The 14,997-nt window shown below is 49.8% G+C and overlaps 1 protein-coding gene across 3 annotated transcripts in view; it reads right to left on the bottom strand.

The window, feature by feature from the left end:
- Positions 1-12,911, bottom strand: part of Cc2d1b (coiled-coil and C2 domain containing 1B) — a 14,476-nt gene extending 1,565 nt beyond the window's left edge. The window contains exons 1-23 of one of the 3 annotated variants that reach the window (XM_021160725.2): positions 12,776-12,911; positions 11,354-11,436; positions 9,377-9,521; positions 8,406-8,512; positions 7,945-8,103; positions 7,416-7,541; positions 7,113-7,272; positions 6,777-6,949; positions 6,546-6,621; positions 6,332-6,442; positions 6,118-6,248; positions 5,802-5,874; positions 5,504-5,628; positions 4,978-5,095; positions 4,724-4,896; positions 4,259-4,384; positions 3,142-3,200; positions 2,939-3,055; positions 2,612-2,685; positions 2,445-2,503; positions 2,188-2,239; positions 1,083-1,182; positions 855-945 (exon numbers count right to left, since the gene is read on the bottom strand). In XM_021160725.2, the coding sequence (XP_021016384.1) occupies positions 855-945; positions 1,083-1,182; positions 2,188-2,239; positions 2,445-2,503; positions 2,612-2,685; positions 2,939-3,055; positions 3,142-3,200; positions 4,259-4,384; positions 4,724-4,896; positions 4,978-5,095; positions 5,504-5,628; positions 5,802-5,874; positions 6,118-6,248; positions 6,332-6,442; positions 6,546-6,621; positions 6,777-6,949; positions 7,113-7,272; positions 7,416-7,541; positions 7,945-8,103; positions 8,406-8,512; positions 9,377-9,521; positions 11,354-11,419 (2,421 nt within the window). In that variant the 5' untranslated portion in view covers positions 11,420-11,436; positions 12,776-12,911. The other 2 variants (XM_029476551.1, XM_021160726.2) reach the window with 2 other exon arrangements.
- Between the last annotated feature and the right edge of the window lie 2,086 nt (positions 12,912-14,997).

Genomic DNA, 14,997 nt, shown 5'->3' with positions numbered 1-14,997 from the left:
AAAAAAAAAAAAACAAAAGCTTGGGATTTGAACCTCCCTCAAGGCAATTCAGAATAGGCCCCACTTTAGGACAACTCCACGAGGGAGAAGCAAGCTCTAACTTTCCAAAAGTACTGTAAAGGTCTGTCTGGACCTGGCTCTGCCAAGGACAATTATATGAATTAACAAGTTCCCTCTCCTCTGGCTTGTTCTCCATTTGTTAGAAGCAGGTTCTTTTTTAAGATTTATTTAGTTTCTTTATATGAGTACACTGTAGCTGTCTTCAGATGCACCAGAAGAGGGCATCAGGTCCCATTACAGATGGTTGTGAGCCACCATGTGCTTGCTGGGAATTGAACTCAGGACTTCTGGCAGAGCAGTCAGTGCCCTTAACTGCTGAGCCTTCTCTTTCTCTCTCTCTCTCTCTCTCTCTCTCTCTCTCTCTCTCTCTCTCTCTCTCTCTCTTTTGGTTTTTCGAGACAGTTTTTCTGTGTAGCCCTGGCTGTCCTGGAACCAGAAGAAGGTTCTTAAAACTCATCTTATATAACCCTATATAACCTAAGGCCATTGCATATGTCACTGATCTAGAAATATTATCTCGATTTCCTGTTGGGAGCTTGTTCTCTGTCCACTGACCCAAGCTCAACACAACCCTGGAACAGAAATCATGCTTAGTGTTGGTCAGAATCCTCAAGGGTCTTCTCTCAACTTCATCTCCTACTTCCCACCTGGCTCACTCTGAAAGTTCCTCACTTTCTTTCCTTCTTCTGTCTATGACATGGGAAAGCCACCCATCCTCAAAGCACACTAACAACTTACAATGTCATAGACCCCTCAATACAGTAACAAGAACATGAGTTCATCTTGGGCCCTACCTCCATGATCTCTCTGATCTCACACTCCTTCTCCAGCCTTTCCAATTTCAAGTGTGCTGTGCCAACCAACTTGTCACTTCTAAAAAAGGATCTGGGAAGGCAAGAAGCAGAGGATTAGACTGCGCAGAGGGGGCAGGAGTGAACTGGCTGAGTTGAGTGCAAGCTTAGTGCAAACAAACAGTGGTACAGAGAACAGGCCCAGATCTGCCAGTGGGAGGGAACCCTTACCCTTTGTGGAAGATCTCAAATTTGATTCCTTTGCTCTGGATCACCCTCCTAAAGCCTCGGTGGTTTCGATTGATGTTTAGCTTAAAAACTTGTTCAAATTCTACAAGGAGGAGAGCAGGCAACGACAGGGTTAGAATTCTTGGGCAAGTGGAAATGGAAGCCCAGGGCAGGCTTCATCTCTGGATCTCACTGCCTTCAATTCAGACTGTCATCCACAAAAGAAAGGCAGAGCATGTAGGTTCTAGCCTTGTAAATAGTTTGGTGCCCTGAGACACAGGGAATATTGGAATGGACTGGGAATCTGGAGTGTGAATTCCTGGATTTAAATACATGCCCCTCCCAGATCCCCAACACACACACATTTAAGATAGGGTCTTACTATGTAGCCTTGGCTGGCCTAGAACTCACTATATTGACCACATTGACATTAAGCTTGTTGTCGTCCTCAAGATGGTAGGATTATAACACACCCAGTCTTCATTTTTAATACTTATTTGCTCTTAACCCCCAGATAAATCTCTTTACTCAACTAAACTCAAGCCTCAGGATTTGTATTGCTTTTTCCTATGGTCTTCGTATTTGTTTTTTTCAGGTGTGGTGGCACACAACTTTAATCCTAGCACTCAAGAAACAGATATATGGATCTCTGTGAGTTTCATGCCAAGCAGAGCTAATAGCTACATACTGAAAGCATGTTTCAAAAAAACTTTAAAATGACCTTTATTATTTTGAACTGTGTATATGTATGCACATGTGTGTGCAGGTGCCCATGAAAGCCAGAGGAATGGTGTCCCTCTGAGCTAGATACAGGTGGGTGTGTACAGAGATGTAGGTGCTGGGAACTGAGAGCAGACCTTTTGCAGAAGCAGTGTGCTGCTAACCACTGAGCCCTCTCCAGGCTACACCTCAGCTTTCACAACTATGGAAGGCAACTATTAATAACAACCTGCCTGGGCGGGGGGAGTGGGAGGAGCTGGGGGAATAACAACCTGTCTTTATTTTTGAGTTGGGTGAACCAAATAAGAAAGTAAAATTTAAACACTAGAAACTGGGCTGTCCAGACAGGAGGTGACAGCAGAAACGGCCTTATATCCCTTCCACTCACCTGGAGAGTTGGTATTTTTTACCACAGCTGTTTTGCTTTTTTGAGCCTGGTCCTATAGCAGAAATGAGAGAAGTTGAGAGCTCAAAAACCATGTGTTTAAGCACAACACTTTGGCTGAGTCACAAGTGCAGAAAGCAACTCAAGCAGGAAATGGGCCAGAGGGTCTTCAGCCCCTCCCTGTGGCAGTGCCTATCAAAGATGGAGACAAATTAGGCAACACTGCAGTTCAGAGACGCCCAACCCTATCAGCACCTCACCGAGTTAGGGTAGTGAAACTCAAACCGTACAAAAGCATCCAAGTCATCCGGAGTCACTCCTGTGAGGAAAAAAGGAGAGTCAGGCTGGAAAGCATAGCCGGAGCTTGGTGCCCAGGCAACAGGAAGAAGACCCGGGCAAGGACCCGGATAAGGTGGCCATGCGTTACCTGGTGGGGCCGGGAGGTTCATTCCTCGGACGATGATCAGATGCATTTCTGTGCTGTTGAGTTCTGAGAAGATCCTACAGAGTGAAGACAGTACAGGAGACGAGACAGAAGACAAGGGGAACACAGTTGCAGGTAGAGCCATGATGGTTGTCCTTGGTCTCTGAACCCTGCAACCCTGAGCTCCTCCCTGTAGGCAGGACAGCAACCTCCCCCACTCCAATACCCACGATACTGGGATATCTCACTAAAGACCACAGTCTCCAGGCGGTCCACAACTTTTGCCCTCCCTATCCCTGCACAGGGCCAGTTTCCCTGAGGCATTGGCACCTCACAGTCTGGAATGTCTTCAGCTCAAAGTGATGACCAGGAGGGTCAAGGCCCTGGGCTTGGGCTAGCTGCAGGATCTCAAGCTGTTTCTTTCGGTCCTCAGCAAGCCTCTCAAACCTGCCAAGGATGGGTAGCCAAGTCAGCAAGGTAGGATTTGTTATCTGATCCCTACTCAGCAAGCACAGCCCAGCCCTGGCACTTACCGAGTAGTCTCTGCCACATTTCCCTGGTGCATGTACTGCTTGGAGAATAGCAGGCACTTCTAGAAACAGAAGCTCAGAGTGACTGCACAGCCAGAGCCAAGCATTCAAGGATAGCATTCAAGGCCTAACTAACCTCTCAAAGCTCCAAACAGTCCTCTTTGGACTCACCGCCCCTCCTATAAAACATTCCTGGCACACACTTTCCTACTTATGTGTGCTTCTCAGTCTGAGACAGGGTCTCAGCTGCATGGCCCAGGCAGAACTGGAGCTCATGGCAACTGTCCTGCCCTACCCTTCCAAGTGCTGTTGCTTACTGCAGGGGTGTCTTACCCCCATGCCTGGCTCTACCTACACTTCGCTGCTTGTTTTGAAGATAGCCATTTCCCAAAAATTCATTTATCAAACTCCTTCTTCCATAAAAATAGTTCTAGAACATGGAACAGAGCAAGACCCCATTTCAAAGATCAATCACCACTGTCAAAGAAAACAAATTCAAGCATAAACCTTAGAACACTGTCTTTGCAGAATGGCAGCACATCAGAGCAGCTACCTCCCACAAAATTCATCCCCGATCACTGTTTGAATTTCATAACCGCATAAAAATATGGCGGTTGAAGCCGGGCGTGGTGGCGCACGCCTTTAATCCCAGCACTCGGGAGGCAGAGGCAGGCGGATTTCTGAGTTCGAGGCCAGCCTGGTCTACAAAGTGAGCTCCAGGACAGCCAGAGCTATAAAGAGAAACCCTGTCTCAAAAAACCAAAAAAAAAAAAAAAAAAAAAAAAAAAAAAAATATGGCGGTTGGAGAGATGGCTCATTGATTAAGAGCACTTTTTGCTCTTGCAGAGGACCTGAATTTGGTTCCCAGCACCGATGGAGTGTCTCACAGGCACCTGTAACTCCAATCCTCTTGTTCTGACCTCCATGAGCACAAGGCACACATATGCTATATACACACATACATGTAGGCAAAACATACATGTAAAAACTTAGAAGGGATAGCTCCCTTGGTAAACGAGGAGAGCAGCTTGTCAAGGCCATACATCACACCAGTGAGAAGTCAGCCTCTGAGCCCAGACACAGACAGGGCAGAAGTAGATGGGATAGAGAGGCTACTGACCGCTTGCTGCTCCTGGAGCATTTTCTGTAGCTGGGCATACACCTCCTCGGCCTTCTGGGAGAGTCGCAGATCCTCATGGTGAATGAGGATGAAGTCCCCCTCTTCATCTGTCAACGGTGAAGGCACCTGCCCAGATTATAAGGCCCCTCGGGCCCCAAGAGTCACATTACACTTTTGCTGAGCCCAACAAACACAAGAATCCATGCTATAATTTTTTTTCTACTGCCACTCACCTCCAATGACACTCACTGCCTCCCATTCTATCCTTGGCACTGTTTCTACTAGACTGGCCCTGCCATGTTACCTGTGAACATCGGCAACACATTCCTTTCTCCTTCCATCTCCCTAATGGGCTATCTTAAGGCTACAAGGGGCAAAAGGCTCCTTCCCTGCTGTCACCACAAATTCAAGCAGCCCCCACCTCTGTGCTCGAGGCAGCCTCCTGCATAACTAGGTGGGACTCACCTTGGAGAGGTCAATGGGTTGACCAGCTCGGGCCTGGATGATCTGAGCCTCAAGACTTTTAGCTACTCGTAAGTGGGATTTGGCCTGCTCAAGATCCTGCCTGCGCTTGGCTTGCAGAGCTGCTCGCTGGTATTGCAGTTTCCGAGCCTCCAGCAGTGTCACCTGCTCCCGAACTAGAAGGAGAGAGACAATGGTTGGGGCCATGCCTATCTCACTGGACTATCACTCCTCTGTCTTATTTGTCCCCAAATTACCAGATGGACTCAGTGACTCCTTAGAACTTGAAGCCTTGGGCTCAGTCAGAAGATGGGATGGAGAGACCAGAGTCTGTGCTGGCTTCTTGGCCAATGGGGCCGGTGCTGGAGTGTCACTCTGCAGGTGGCACCCAGTTAGGAGGCTATCAGATAGTTATCATTCACCATGCCTACACTTGAGCTACCTCCTTAATGTTGCACCCATTCACTGTATGGCCTTAGTGGGGTAGCTTTACCTCCAGAGCCCTGCCCCCAACGACAGAACCATCAAAAGCTTCCTGGGCAGGAAGCATCACAGTAATAAAGAAGCTCTGAGTGTTGGGGGCCAGAAATACCCAGGTCTGAATTCTAGTTCTGCCTCTGCAATTTTTTTCCTCTGGAAAGGAGGAAAGGATCTCTAGTTTATGAGGTTAATATACAGTAGGGTCTGGGTTTACTCCTTATCTGCTGTCCTCCCTCCCTCACCGCCGCCCCCCCCCCCATGCCCCTAAAACCAAGCCCCGAAGTCCTGGGCCCATAGCCAAACCTCCTCCTCGTCATCTACCAGGGCTGCATCTTCTGAGGCCAGTTTTTGGGCAGTTGCTAAAGTTGCTGCCACTGAATCCTGCTCACTACCTTTACTGGGCTCCAGGCCAGGGATGGGAGGAAATCCTGAGAGGAGACAGAACAGAAAGGGGTCAAAGAGGCAGCATTAAGGCCACATGAGCCTGCTGTGCATCTTGCCCGGCTCTGGGATGGGTAACTCTCATAAGGTGGAGGCACACACGAGAAACTTCTTTCTCCATTTTTGCTCAGAAACCTCATCAAGTCCAAACATCACCCACCTGGAGGAACAGGTAACTCGGCAAAGTCAACTTTCTGTCCTGCCTGATGAGCTCGAACAGCATCCTGATATTGCTACAAGGGAAGGAAGGAATTTCTAGCAGGCTGCAGTCTGCAGGCTCTGTGCCCTCACTGCAGAGAGGCAGAGAAAGAGGGGATAGGAGAAAACTGCAGCCCTAGAAGAAAAGGAGTCCCAAAGCAGCAAGAACTCCATAAACAGACAAGGACTAGAGACCAGGGCTCATAGGGAAAGCAGACAGGCAGGGCAAGGCAAGAATAAGCTAACATAGGATAGGGGCTACACAGCAATGGGCTAACCTTGGCAATGCGATCGTGCATCCTGGCCTTGCGCTCATCCCCATTGGCCCGGGCCTGGATGCCTGCCTCACGATACCTGTTCAGCCTTTGCTGTAAAGCATCCAGCACTGTTGTTGGCTCTGCAGGGACCACTGTAAAGGTGACAATGAGAGACTATCAGCTCATCCCACCCCTTCCTAGGCCCCAACGCCACTCTCCCATTGTGAAGTCCTACCTGGGGTGGCTGGGAGGTCAGAGGCCATCACTGGCTGCATTTGCTCTACTGCTGGGGACAGGCCTTGGGTTGCTGAGGAGGCCTTAGAAGCCTGGGGGAGGGCCTTCAGATCTGGGAATCCAAATAGCAGGGTAGGCAGAGTACCTGGCCAACTCCATACCTCACAGCCCTCCCTAATCCCAGCCTAGGCAGATACCCCCATTATGTGACTGACCCGCAGGTGCTGGGGGCATGCCACTCAGGTCCACAGGCTGACCCTTTTCCAGGGCCTCTAGGACAGTACCAAATCTCTGAAGAGGAAAAGTTATAGGCATAAGCCAAGGAGCTCCAAAAGCATGGCCTGAAACGACTCCCTGAGTCCCTGAGCCCACTCTCACGCAGGTGCTGTATAGCTCCCTCTCTGGCCTTTGCTTCCCATCTACTAAATGACACTAGGGCACCATACCTTCCCGATCCTCATGAGCTCCCGGGCACGGTCTAGATCTCCAGCCCGCTTGGCATCAAGAGCAGCCGCCTTGTACTCTCTCTGTCGGGCTAACAGCAGGGCTTGTGGGTCTGGGTCTGAATCAGGCAAGGGAGCAATGGCAGGAAGGCTGGACTCGGGCTGGGAAAGGTTGCCTACATAAAACAAAAGGCCCCAGAGAACTGAGCTAGACAGTCAAAGAAGGAAGGTCGAGGGCCCCAGGGACCGCTTACTGGCTGAGGAATTCTTGGAGCCATGACAGGCAGGCAGGTGGGGTAGGCAGGATATGGGAACTAGAAATAGTGTGTCTTCAGATACCTGGCTCCATGGCACAGGGACCTGGAGAGTCTATCTCAGGGTTCTTGTTGGCTCTTTCCTGGGGGGCTGGGGACTTTTTTCCCAAGGCTACTGGAGGTGGGATCTCATCCTCACAGATCTTCCCGCCTTTCCTCACAGTGGCAAGCTGGGACTGCAGAGTCTAAGGGAAGGAATCAACACTTGTAACCCAGGAAGCCACCTGGGCCTGGGCCTGGGCCTTGCTGGAAGACAGGCCAGCGATAAGTGTTTATTATGCCAGTGTGGCCATCCCTTTACTGTCACCTGACCCACAGTCCCACTCACCTTTAGGCCTCGCTCACAGCGCCGGGCTTTGGCAGCTTCACCGGCCTCCTTGGCACTGGCTGCGGCCTCCTGGTAGTTACGGATCCGTTCCTCCAGCAAAGCCTGCAGCCCCCGAGGCCCTCCAGCCTGCAGATACTTCAGCTCAGGGCTGGCCACTCCAGAGCCAGCTAGGCCCTTGCCATTCTCTCTCTGTGAGGAAGCTACCCCAGAAGATGGATCTCTGGGACTCCAGGAGAAAGAAGTGCCTAAGCCCCCTGAGTATAAGGCAAAGACCCACAAGAGAGGCCAGACATTATGTCAGGCAAACAGAGGCCCCCAAATCAGGAGAGGCCAGGAAATGGCTCCAAGAGTGGCCTGGAACAGGAAGGCCTTTGAAGGCAGCCAGCTATGGAGGTCTCTCATGCTTGTTTTCTATGTGGGGAGCTGCTAGTTATTTGGCAACCTTGCTGTCTGAGCCATGCCACATGCATAGTGTTCATGTACACACAGGAGAATCCAAGGCACATCAGAGCCCTCCTGCAAAACCTACCTGAGCTGCAGCAGGAACTGCCTGTTGGCAGGCTGCCTGCTCTACAGGTAGTTCAGTGTTGTCCCAAGTCTTCTCCTCACACAGGTCTGGGCTTGCTGCCTCACTGCCATCCAGCAGGCCCGCTTCTTCATCCTCACCCAGGACCTCCTGCAGCTCTGTCTGGGGAAACAGTCCAAGAACTCTGGGTGCCTCATGGCCACATCATGACTGGAAAAAAGTTAACACCCCTCTTCCCATGTAATATTTCTCAACGCCAAATCCTCACTACCAACAATTCTTTAATCTAACCAAGGAAAACTTTGAAAAAAAAAAAAAAAACTTCAAATTTGCTCAGATCCAAAGTCCAAGGAGACAAATTTCTCACTGTGAAGTCACGAGGACAGGCCTGGGAAGGAAGAAGGGGTACAAACCCCAGTCTCCCTCAAAAGCTCTCTCTCTGGACACCAGCCTGGCAAACATACCAGAAGGTCTGCATCCTCCTCCAGCCCTTCCTCTTCTTCCTCCTCCTCCTCCACATCTCGCATACAGTCTGCTGCCAGCTTCTCAATGTGGGCCATGGGCAGTGGAGCTGAGGAAAGAGTCACAGATGGTCATGACGACTCAAGCAAGGTGCTGGGTAATAAATAGACGATCTTTAATTCACTCTATTGGTTACTATACCTGGCAGAACCCCCCCTGCCCTTCCACAGCAAAGTCCAACCCAGAAAGGCCTCTCCTTTCATGACCCAGCTCAAAAGGCCCTTGCTACGGATGTCGCTTTCCCAGTCCTCCTTTTCCCGCACTTCTGTCTGTAGGTAAATGTGCCTATTCACTGCCCCACTATGCCTTTCACATCTGTAAATGGTTCTACTCAAGTGTCACAGTTCTGTAAGATGAGTAACAACATTATCTATATTTTCTATACTGAATCAACCAAGACTCAGCAACATTCATTTCCCCAAACTCACAATCTCAGTAAGTGGCAATATCCAAACCCAGGCTTACCTAACCCCAAAGCAAGGCTAGAGTAGTGGGCCCTTCCCCAGTCATGTCCTGACTCGGAACACACGGGCTGCCTCTAAGGGTTCCTGCTAAGAGGAATCTTTAGCTCTCTCATTCTGATACCTAAGTTTCCGTCCTCTTCCAGCTGTGAAGGGAGACTTACTTCCTCATTTGATATCATCTCTATTTACTGTGCACACAATTCTGTCAGTGCTATTTTGAGCCCCTACTGTATAATACGAGGCTCTGCCTATGTAGAACCAAGGCTAGTGATCTGAGTTAGGCTAGAAGACTTGTCCCCAAAGGGGAAGGAGCTCCAAATACAGGTACATAGCTGAACTCTTTGTGGCTGAACTATAGAAGGAATGTAACTATCTAAAGAACTAGGCTGTCAGGTGAGAACCCTGTCCCTCATGGACCTGCACCAGCCCAGCAGTGAAAGAAAACTCACCCTGCCCCTTGGGTGCTGGCTTCCTGCTCCTGCTCGCTGTTTCCCCCGTGAGCGCCAGTAACTCAGCCTCCAGGTCCCCATCATCTTCAGTCTCATCCACCCCCAGGAGCATGTCCTCAGGGTTGAACTCCACAAAAAGCCCCAGCTAAGGACAGAGAAAGGGCTTGTTTGTTTTGTCTTTAAAGATACTATACCATTTTATGTGCCCTCAGAGGTCAGAAGGCAGATCCCCTGAGATTGAAGTTATGGATTGTTTTTAAGCTTCTATATGGGTGCTGGGAACCACGCCTAAGTGCTCTTAACAAAGAAGCCATCTCTGCAGTACCCAGAGAAGGATTCTCCAGGATATCAAAGGGCTGGAGAGATGGTGCAGGAGTAGAGTGCTTCCTCCCCTTCCAGAGCACCTGAGCAGTTCCTAGCGCCACAGTAGATGTTTCATAATCACCTGGATCTCCAGCCCAGCGGATCTGAGGAGCTGAGCCACACATGTGGCACTCACACAGACATACAACTAAATAATTGGTTTTAAAATTACATAACAAATCAGAACTTGAGAGAACCGGAGAACCATCCCAAGTTTAAGGCAATCTGATCTAAATAGTGAGTTCCAGGATAGGAATTGAAAGCATCCCACTAAATAAACAACAAAAAAAGAAAAGAAAAATCACCGAATAGAGCTTGGCATTGTGGCACATGCTTGCAATTCCAGCACGTGGGAAGTGCAGCAGGATAATCAGGGGTTCAAGGATAACCTATGCTGTGCATGAGAGTCTGTCACGTGTAGCAGTACATACTTATGGTCCTAGCACTGGGGAGGCAAGGCAGGAAGACTCCGGTTCAGTACCTGCCTGAGATACATAAAAGTTCAAAGTCAGCCTAGGCAACTTGAGATTAACTTGTGCCAAAATAAAAAGCAAAACCGAGCCAGGCCTACAGCTTGGCGGAAGAGCAACCATGTGGCGTGCAAGGCCCTGAGCTCCGTCCCCACTCACTCTGAGTGAGGCCAAAGCCCTGAGCTCCGTCCCCACTCACTCTGAGCGAGGCCCAATGTGCAGAGAAGGAAACATCTAAAAGATGGAGACGTTTTAAAAGAAGCCACTATCCTAATTAACAAAAACAGCAACAGCTGCTGGGCACAACACTTAGCATTATTCATCATTAGTTAATTCTTATCATCTTCAGAGAGACTACATACATGTACCCAATCTGCTTTTGTGGGGGAAGAAGGGAGTAATTTGAGAAGTGCTTTCAGTGTAACCTAAGCTGGCCTTGAACTCACAATCTTCATGCTTCTGACTCCTTAGTAGTGGGATGATGTACCACATTTAATTTTAAATGATCTATTTTTATTTTCTGTGCCTGGTGTTTTGCCTGCATGTCTGTCTGCGAGAGGGCGTTGGATTCCCCTGGAACTGTATTTACGGATGGTTGGAAGCCACCATAGGGGACCTCTGGAAGAGCAGCTAAGCCATCTCTCCGATTTAATTGTAGTAAACACATTGCATGAAATCTGCTGTCCTACCTATGTTCAAGTGTGCAGCTAAGGAGGATTAGACATTTCCACTGTTTTGCAGCCATCACTCCAACCCACTCACAGAATTCACGTAAAACCTGATCATACACCTAGGAAACACTAACCCGTCTTCCCCTTTCCACCTTATTTTCTGTGTCCATTATTTTGACTACTCATAGTCAACCCTACCTTAACTGGTTTTGTTGTTGTTGTTTTGGTTTTTCAGTTTTTTAAAAAAATGTGTATGATAGTTGTTCCTATATATATATATATATATATATATATATATATATGTACAGCAAGTGGCTGCAGTGCCGATGGAGGCCAAAAGAGGGTGTTGGGTCCCCTAGAACTGGAGGTGGATGTGGTCTTGCACTCTTAACCACTGAGCCATTTCTTTAACCACAAATGCCTAGATATCCGTACTCCATGTGGACCCGGGGTGAAGGAGACCACGTCCATACCTGCTTGGCAGTCTCAGCACCCTGGCCACTGGTCTTAGGGCCCTTCCGAGGTCTTGGCCCTGGCATCTTGGCAGGCTAGATACCTATCAGGTAAAGTTGAAGAGACTCAGACTGGAATAGATGATGAGATATGGCCCCCAACAGTGGCATCCGTGGTTAGGGAACTTACTCCCACGGGCTAAAACACCACTTTATAATTAATAGCACAGAGGCAAGGAGAGGTAGTGGATGGAAGGCAGGGGACCACTGTCAACAGAGGGATATGAGGGGTGGGTGGGGGTGGAGACACAATTTCTGAACTGACTGGTGACCATGGAAGGCAGACTTATGGAAGCAATTCGAGGTACAATGGTTTGGAAAGGCTTTTAAAAGCAGTGCTGTCTGTTCTGCAAATAATGTGTCTATTTAAATTTAAATTAAAAATTCAGTTCCTCGGTCACACCAGACAGATTTCAAGTTCTCAGTAGGTGAACCCGATTAATGGGTACCACTGGGCAGCACAGGCATGGATCGTTTTCATCATCAGTTCCCTTGGGCACTCTGCACCTGATTCAGTATTTAGATCCTCTGAAAGATGTCACAAGTGGTCAACGGGTACTGTAGCAACACCTGTCCAGTACTGGAAGGAACTCATTTGCTCCTACCTCAGGCTTCAAGGAAACAGACCCATGGGCAGACAACGAACACAGAGCAGCTGCAGGGATCATGGGTGCGAGAGGCAGCCCCTTATCGAGGACATAGAAAAGACATCTAGGAGAGGACGATGCCCGTGCTGAGTCATGAAGTTTGCACACTGGGGATTAGCAAAACTCCAAGCAAATCAAACGAACTGACACCAGTTCTGAGGTGAGAACTGGCTTGGCCTACACAAGGAGAAGAAACGCCCAGCACCACAGAGGCAGAAACCAAACCGTAAGGCTAAAAATGAAGGCATGAACTAGGGGAGAAAGAGAAACAGCTTCAAGGCTTTAAAGACACTTGGGCGTTAGTTACCCTGACAGCACTGGGAAGCATTATGGGTTGATGCAGAAGATGCCCAAGGAAGTGGGAGGTCATATAGGGCGGGAAACCTCAGCCCTGAGCATCTTGCAAATCTATGAAGAAGCATGAGGTGGCGAGGGGATTAAGAAACAAGACACGATCCCGCGTCTGGAGCGGGAATCAACAGGGCTGCGAGGTTCCCTGGTGTGAGCGCACAGGCGTAAGCCACTCCAAGTGTCACATTTCGGACTGCAGTCAACAGCGAAGCGTCAGCCGGGGTGGGGTGCGGGAGTGAAGGAGCTCGGGAGAATGAGATGCTCCGCTGCCGCAGGCCGGTCGCGGCCCTCCCGCTGCCAGGCTCGGCCCGGCCCGACCCAAGCCGCCTCTATCTCCCCGGCCGCCCCCAGAGTCCACACGCCGGGAAGCGGGCACGTGGCATACCTCGCGGCGGATCCGAACCAAAACCGGGCCTTCTCGAGCCCGGAACCGCCTAGCTTTCCGCGGCCCCGGGGCGGCCGCGGCGGAGACAGCCACAGGAAGCGCCCGCCCAGGAGGCGGTGGCTGGCGCCCGGCACGTGACACCACAGCCGGCGGGTCGCCGTGCGCATGTGCGCCGGTATGCGGGCGGGGCGCGCCCACAGGTGACGCCGAGGGTGGGGCCGGCTGCGCGCAGGCATCTTGGAGCAGGTAACGCGATACCGGCTGGCGGCAGCGTCGTGAGGTGTGGCTTGCTGCGTCCTTCACCCACGGTAGGCGTGCCCCATTCCTGCCGCAGTTTCTCCGAGAGGCCTCTTTCCTGGTTCTCTTCGTGCGCCCCGGTGCTTCCGCGTCCTACTGGCTACCTGTAGGCAGCCGGGCCGCGTCCCTGTGCTGAGATCTGGAGGATGCGGCTTCCTCCAGTCCGTGCATCTTAGGCACGGAAAACCAGCTCTCTGGGAAACAGAGCTCCTTTCTAGTCAGAGGGCAGGACAAAACTTCAGATTAGAGGAACCAAAGCCCTCGATTAACTGAGGCCGGAGCATCGCTGCAAGCTGAAGGGCCGCCTCTACCTCATGGAACCCTGTTATATGGGGATTGATGGAACTGACCTGCAGATAGACCAGACCCCGAGATTCCCCACACCACGTGCGTAGTCTCACTTCATGGAGAGACTGCAGGCTTCAGTTCTGATAAATCAGTTCTGCAGCCCTGGTGGTGCATGCATTAAATCTCAGCACTCGGGGGAGGGGCAGAGGCGGAGTCCTTTAGTTTGCCTGCAGCTGGTCTAGTTTAGGCCAGCCAGGGCTACATAGTAAGAACTCTGTCTCATAAACTGCCTTACTAAGGCAACTCCCAGAAGCTGTCTTCTGACCCTACACAGATGCAGGCCTGCCTGCACTCCGACATTCAAATTAACACACACAAATAATAAACCGTAGATAGTGATTCCTACAGCTTTGGGTTTTTTCATTTGATTGTCTTCAAGTCACACAGACCCACCTGCCTCTACCTCCTGAGTGCTGGGGTTAAAGACTGCACCACCACCACCTGGCTGATTTGTTTGAAAGTTTTGTGTACTCAATCCTGACCTTGAATTTGATTTGTAGTGAAGGATGACATGGGATTTGTGATCCTCCTGTCTGCATCTCCTAGTGCAGGCATTACACCTCTGGGACTTCTGAGGTGCTGTCGATGAGACGCAGAGATTTGTTCCTGCTAGCAGCACCCTGCCAGTCCAGCTACCTCCCAGACCTAGTAATACCCGTGTATGTAAATTAACAGGAGATGTGGCCACTGACTTCATCTCCCATTCTGCAACAGTTCCTTTTCAGTGAGGATCTATCCTCTTACTGGACTCTCACTCTGGCCTGCCACAGGCTCCCAGATCTTGTGTTTCCCACATAGCAGACTCAAATGAGGCAGAGTATAATTTAGGAGATAGTGTATAATAATAGAGCAAGGAGGGTTAAGAGTGGATAATGGCCAGAGGGACCAGTGCAGAAGGAAAAAAACTCACCACATGTAAGTGGATAATGGCAAAGAGTCACCGTTGTGCCAATTATGTCAAAATAAACATTACACTGTTCTCTTTTTCTTTTTTTAAACAATGGGTATGCTAGCACAAGCCTTTTTAAAAAGTAATTAATTATATGTGAGTACACTGTAGCTGTCTTCAGACACACCAGAAGAGGGCATCAGATCTCATTACGGATGCTTGTGAGCCACCATACGGTTGCTGAGATTTGAACTCAGGACTTTCGGAAGGGCAGTCAGTGCTCTTACCCGTTGAGCCATCTCTCCAGCCCTACACTGTTTTCTTACGTCTCTACACATAGTTTTCCTGGAGGCTATTGTCGTGCTCAGATAGAAAAATGGGTTTGGAGTTGTGTTTGTGAGTGTGTGTTGTGTGTATGTGTTGATGCCTGGTGGTATGCAGTGCACATGCTCATTTAGGACCTCCCATTTTCATCTGCAGCTTTCTATCCTCACCTTACTCCCTTGACATAAGGTCTCTCACTGAACTGGAAGCTGTTTCAGCTTAGTCTTGCTGATCGTGAGCTCTTGGAATCCCCAGCCTCTTCTCCCCAATGCTGGGGTTACAAACTCATGAAGTCAGTGCTGGGGTTACAAACTCATGAAGTCAGTGCTGGGGTTACAAACTCATGAAGTCAGTGCTGGGGTTA

This window comes from Mus caroli, chromosome 4, assembly GCF_900094665.2.
Source record: "Mus caroli chromosome 4, CAROLI_EIJ_v1.1, whole genome shotgun sequence".
NCBI lineage: Eukaryota > Metazoa > Chordata > Mammalia > Rodentia > Muridae > Mus > Mus caroli.
Note: the sequence above shows the minus strand (reverse complement) of the source record. Positions and strands in the feature narration are given on the sequence as shown.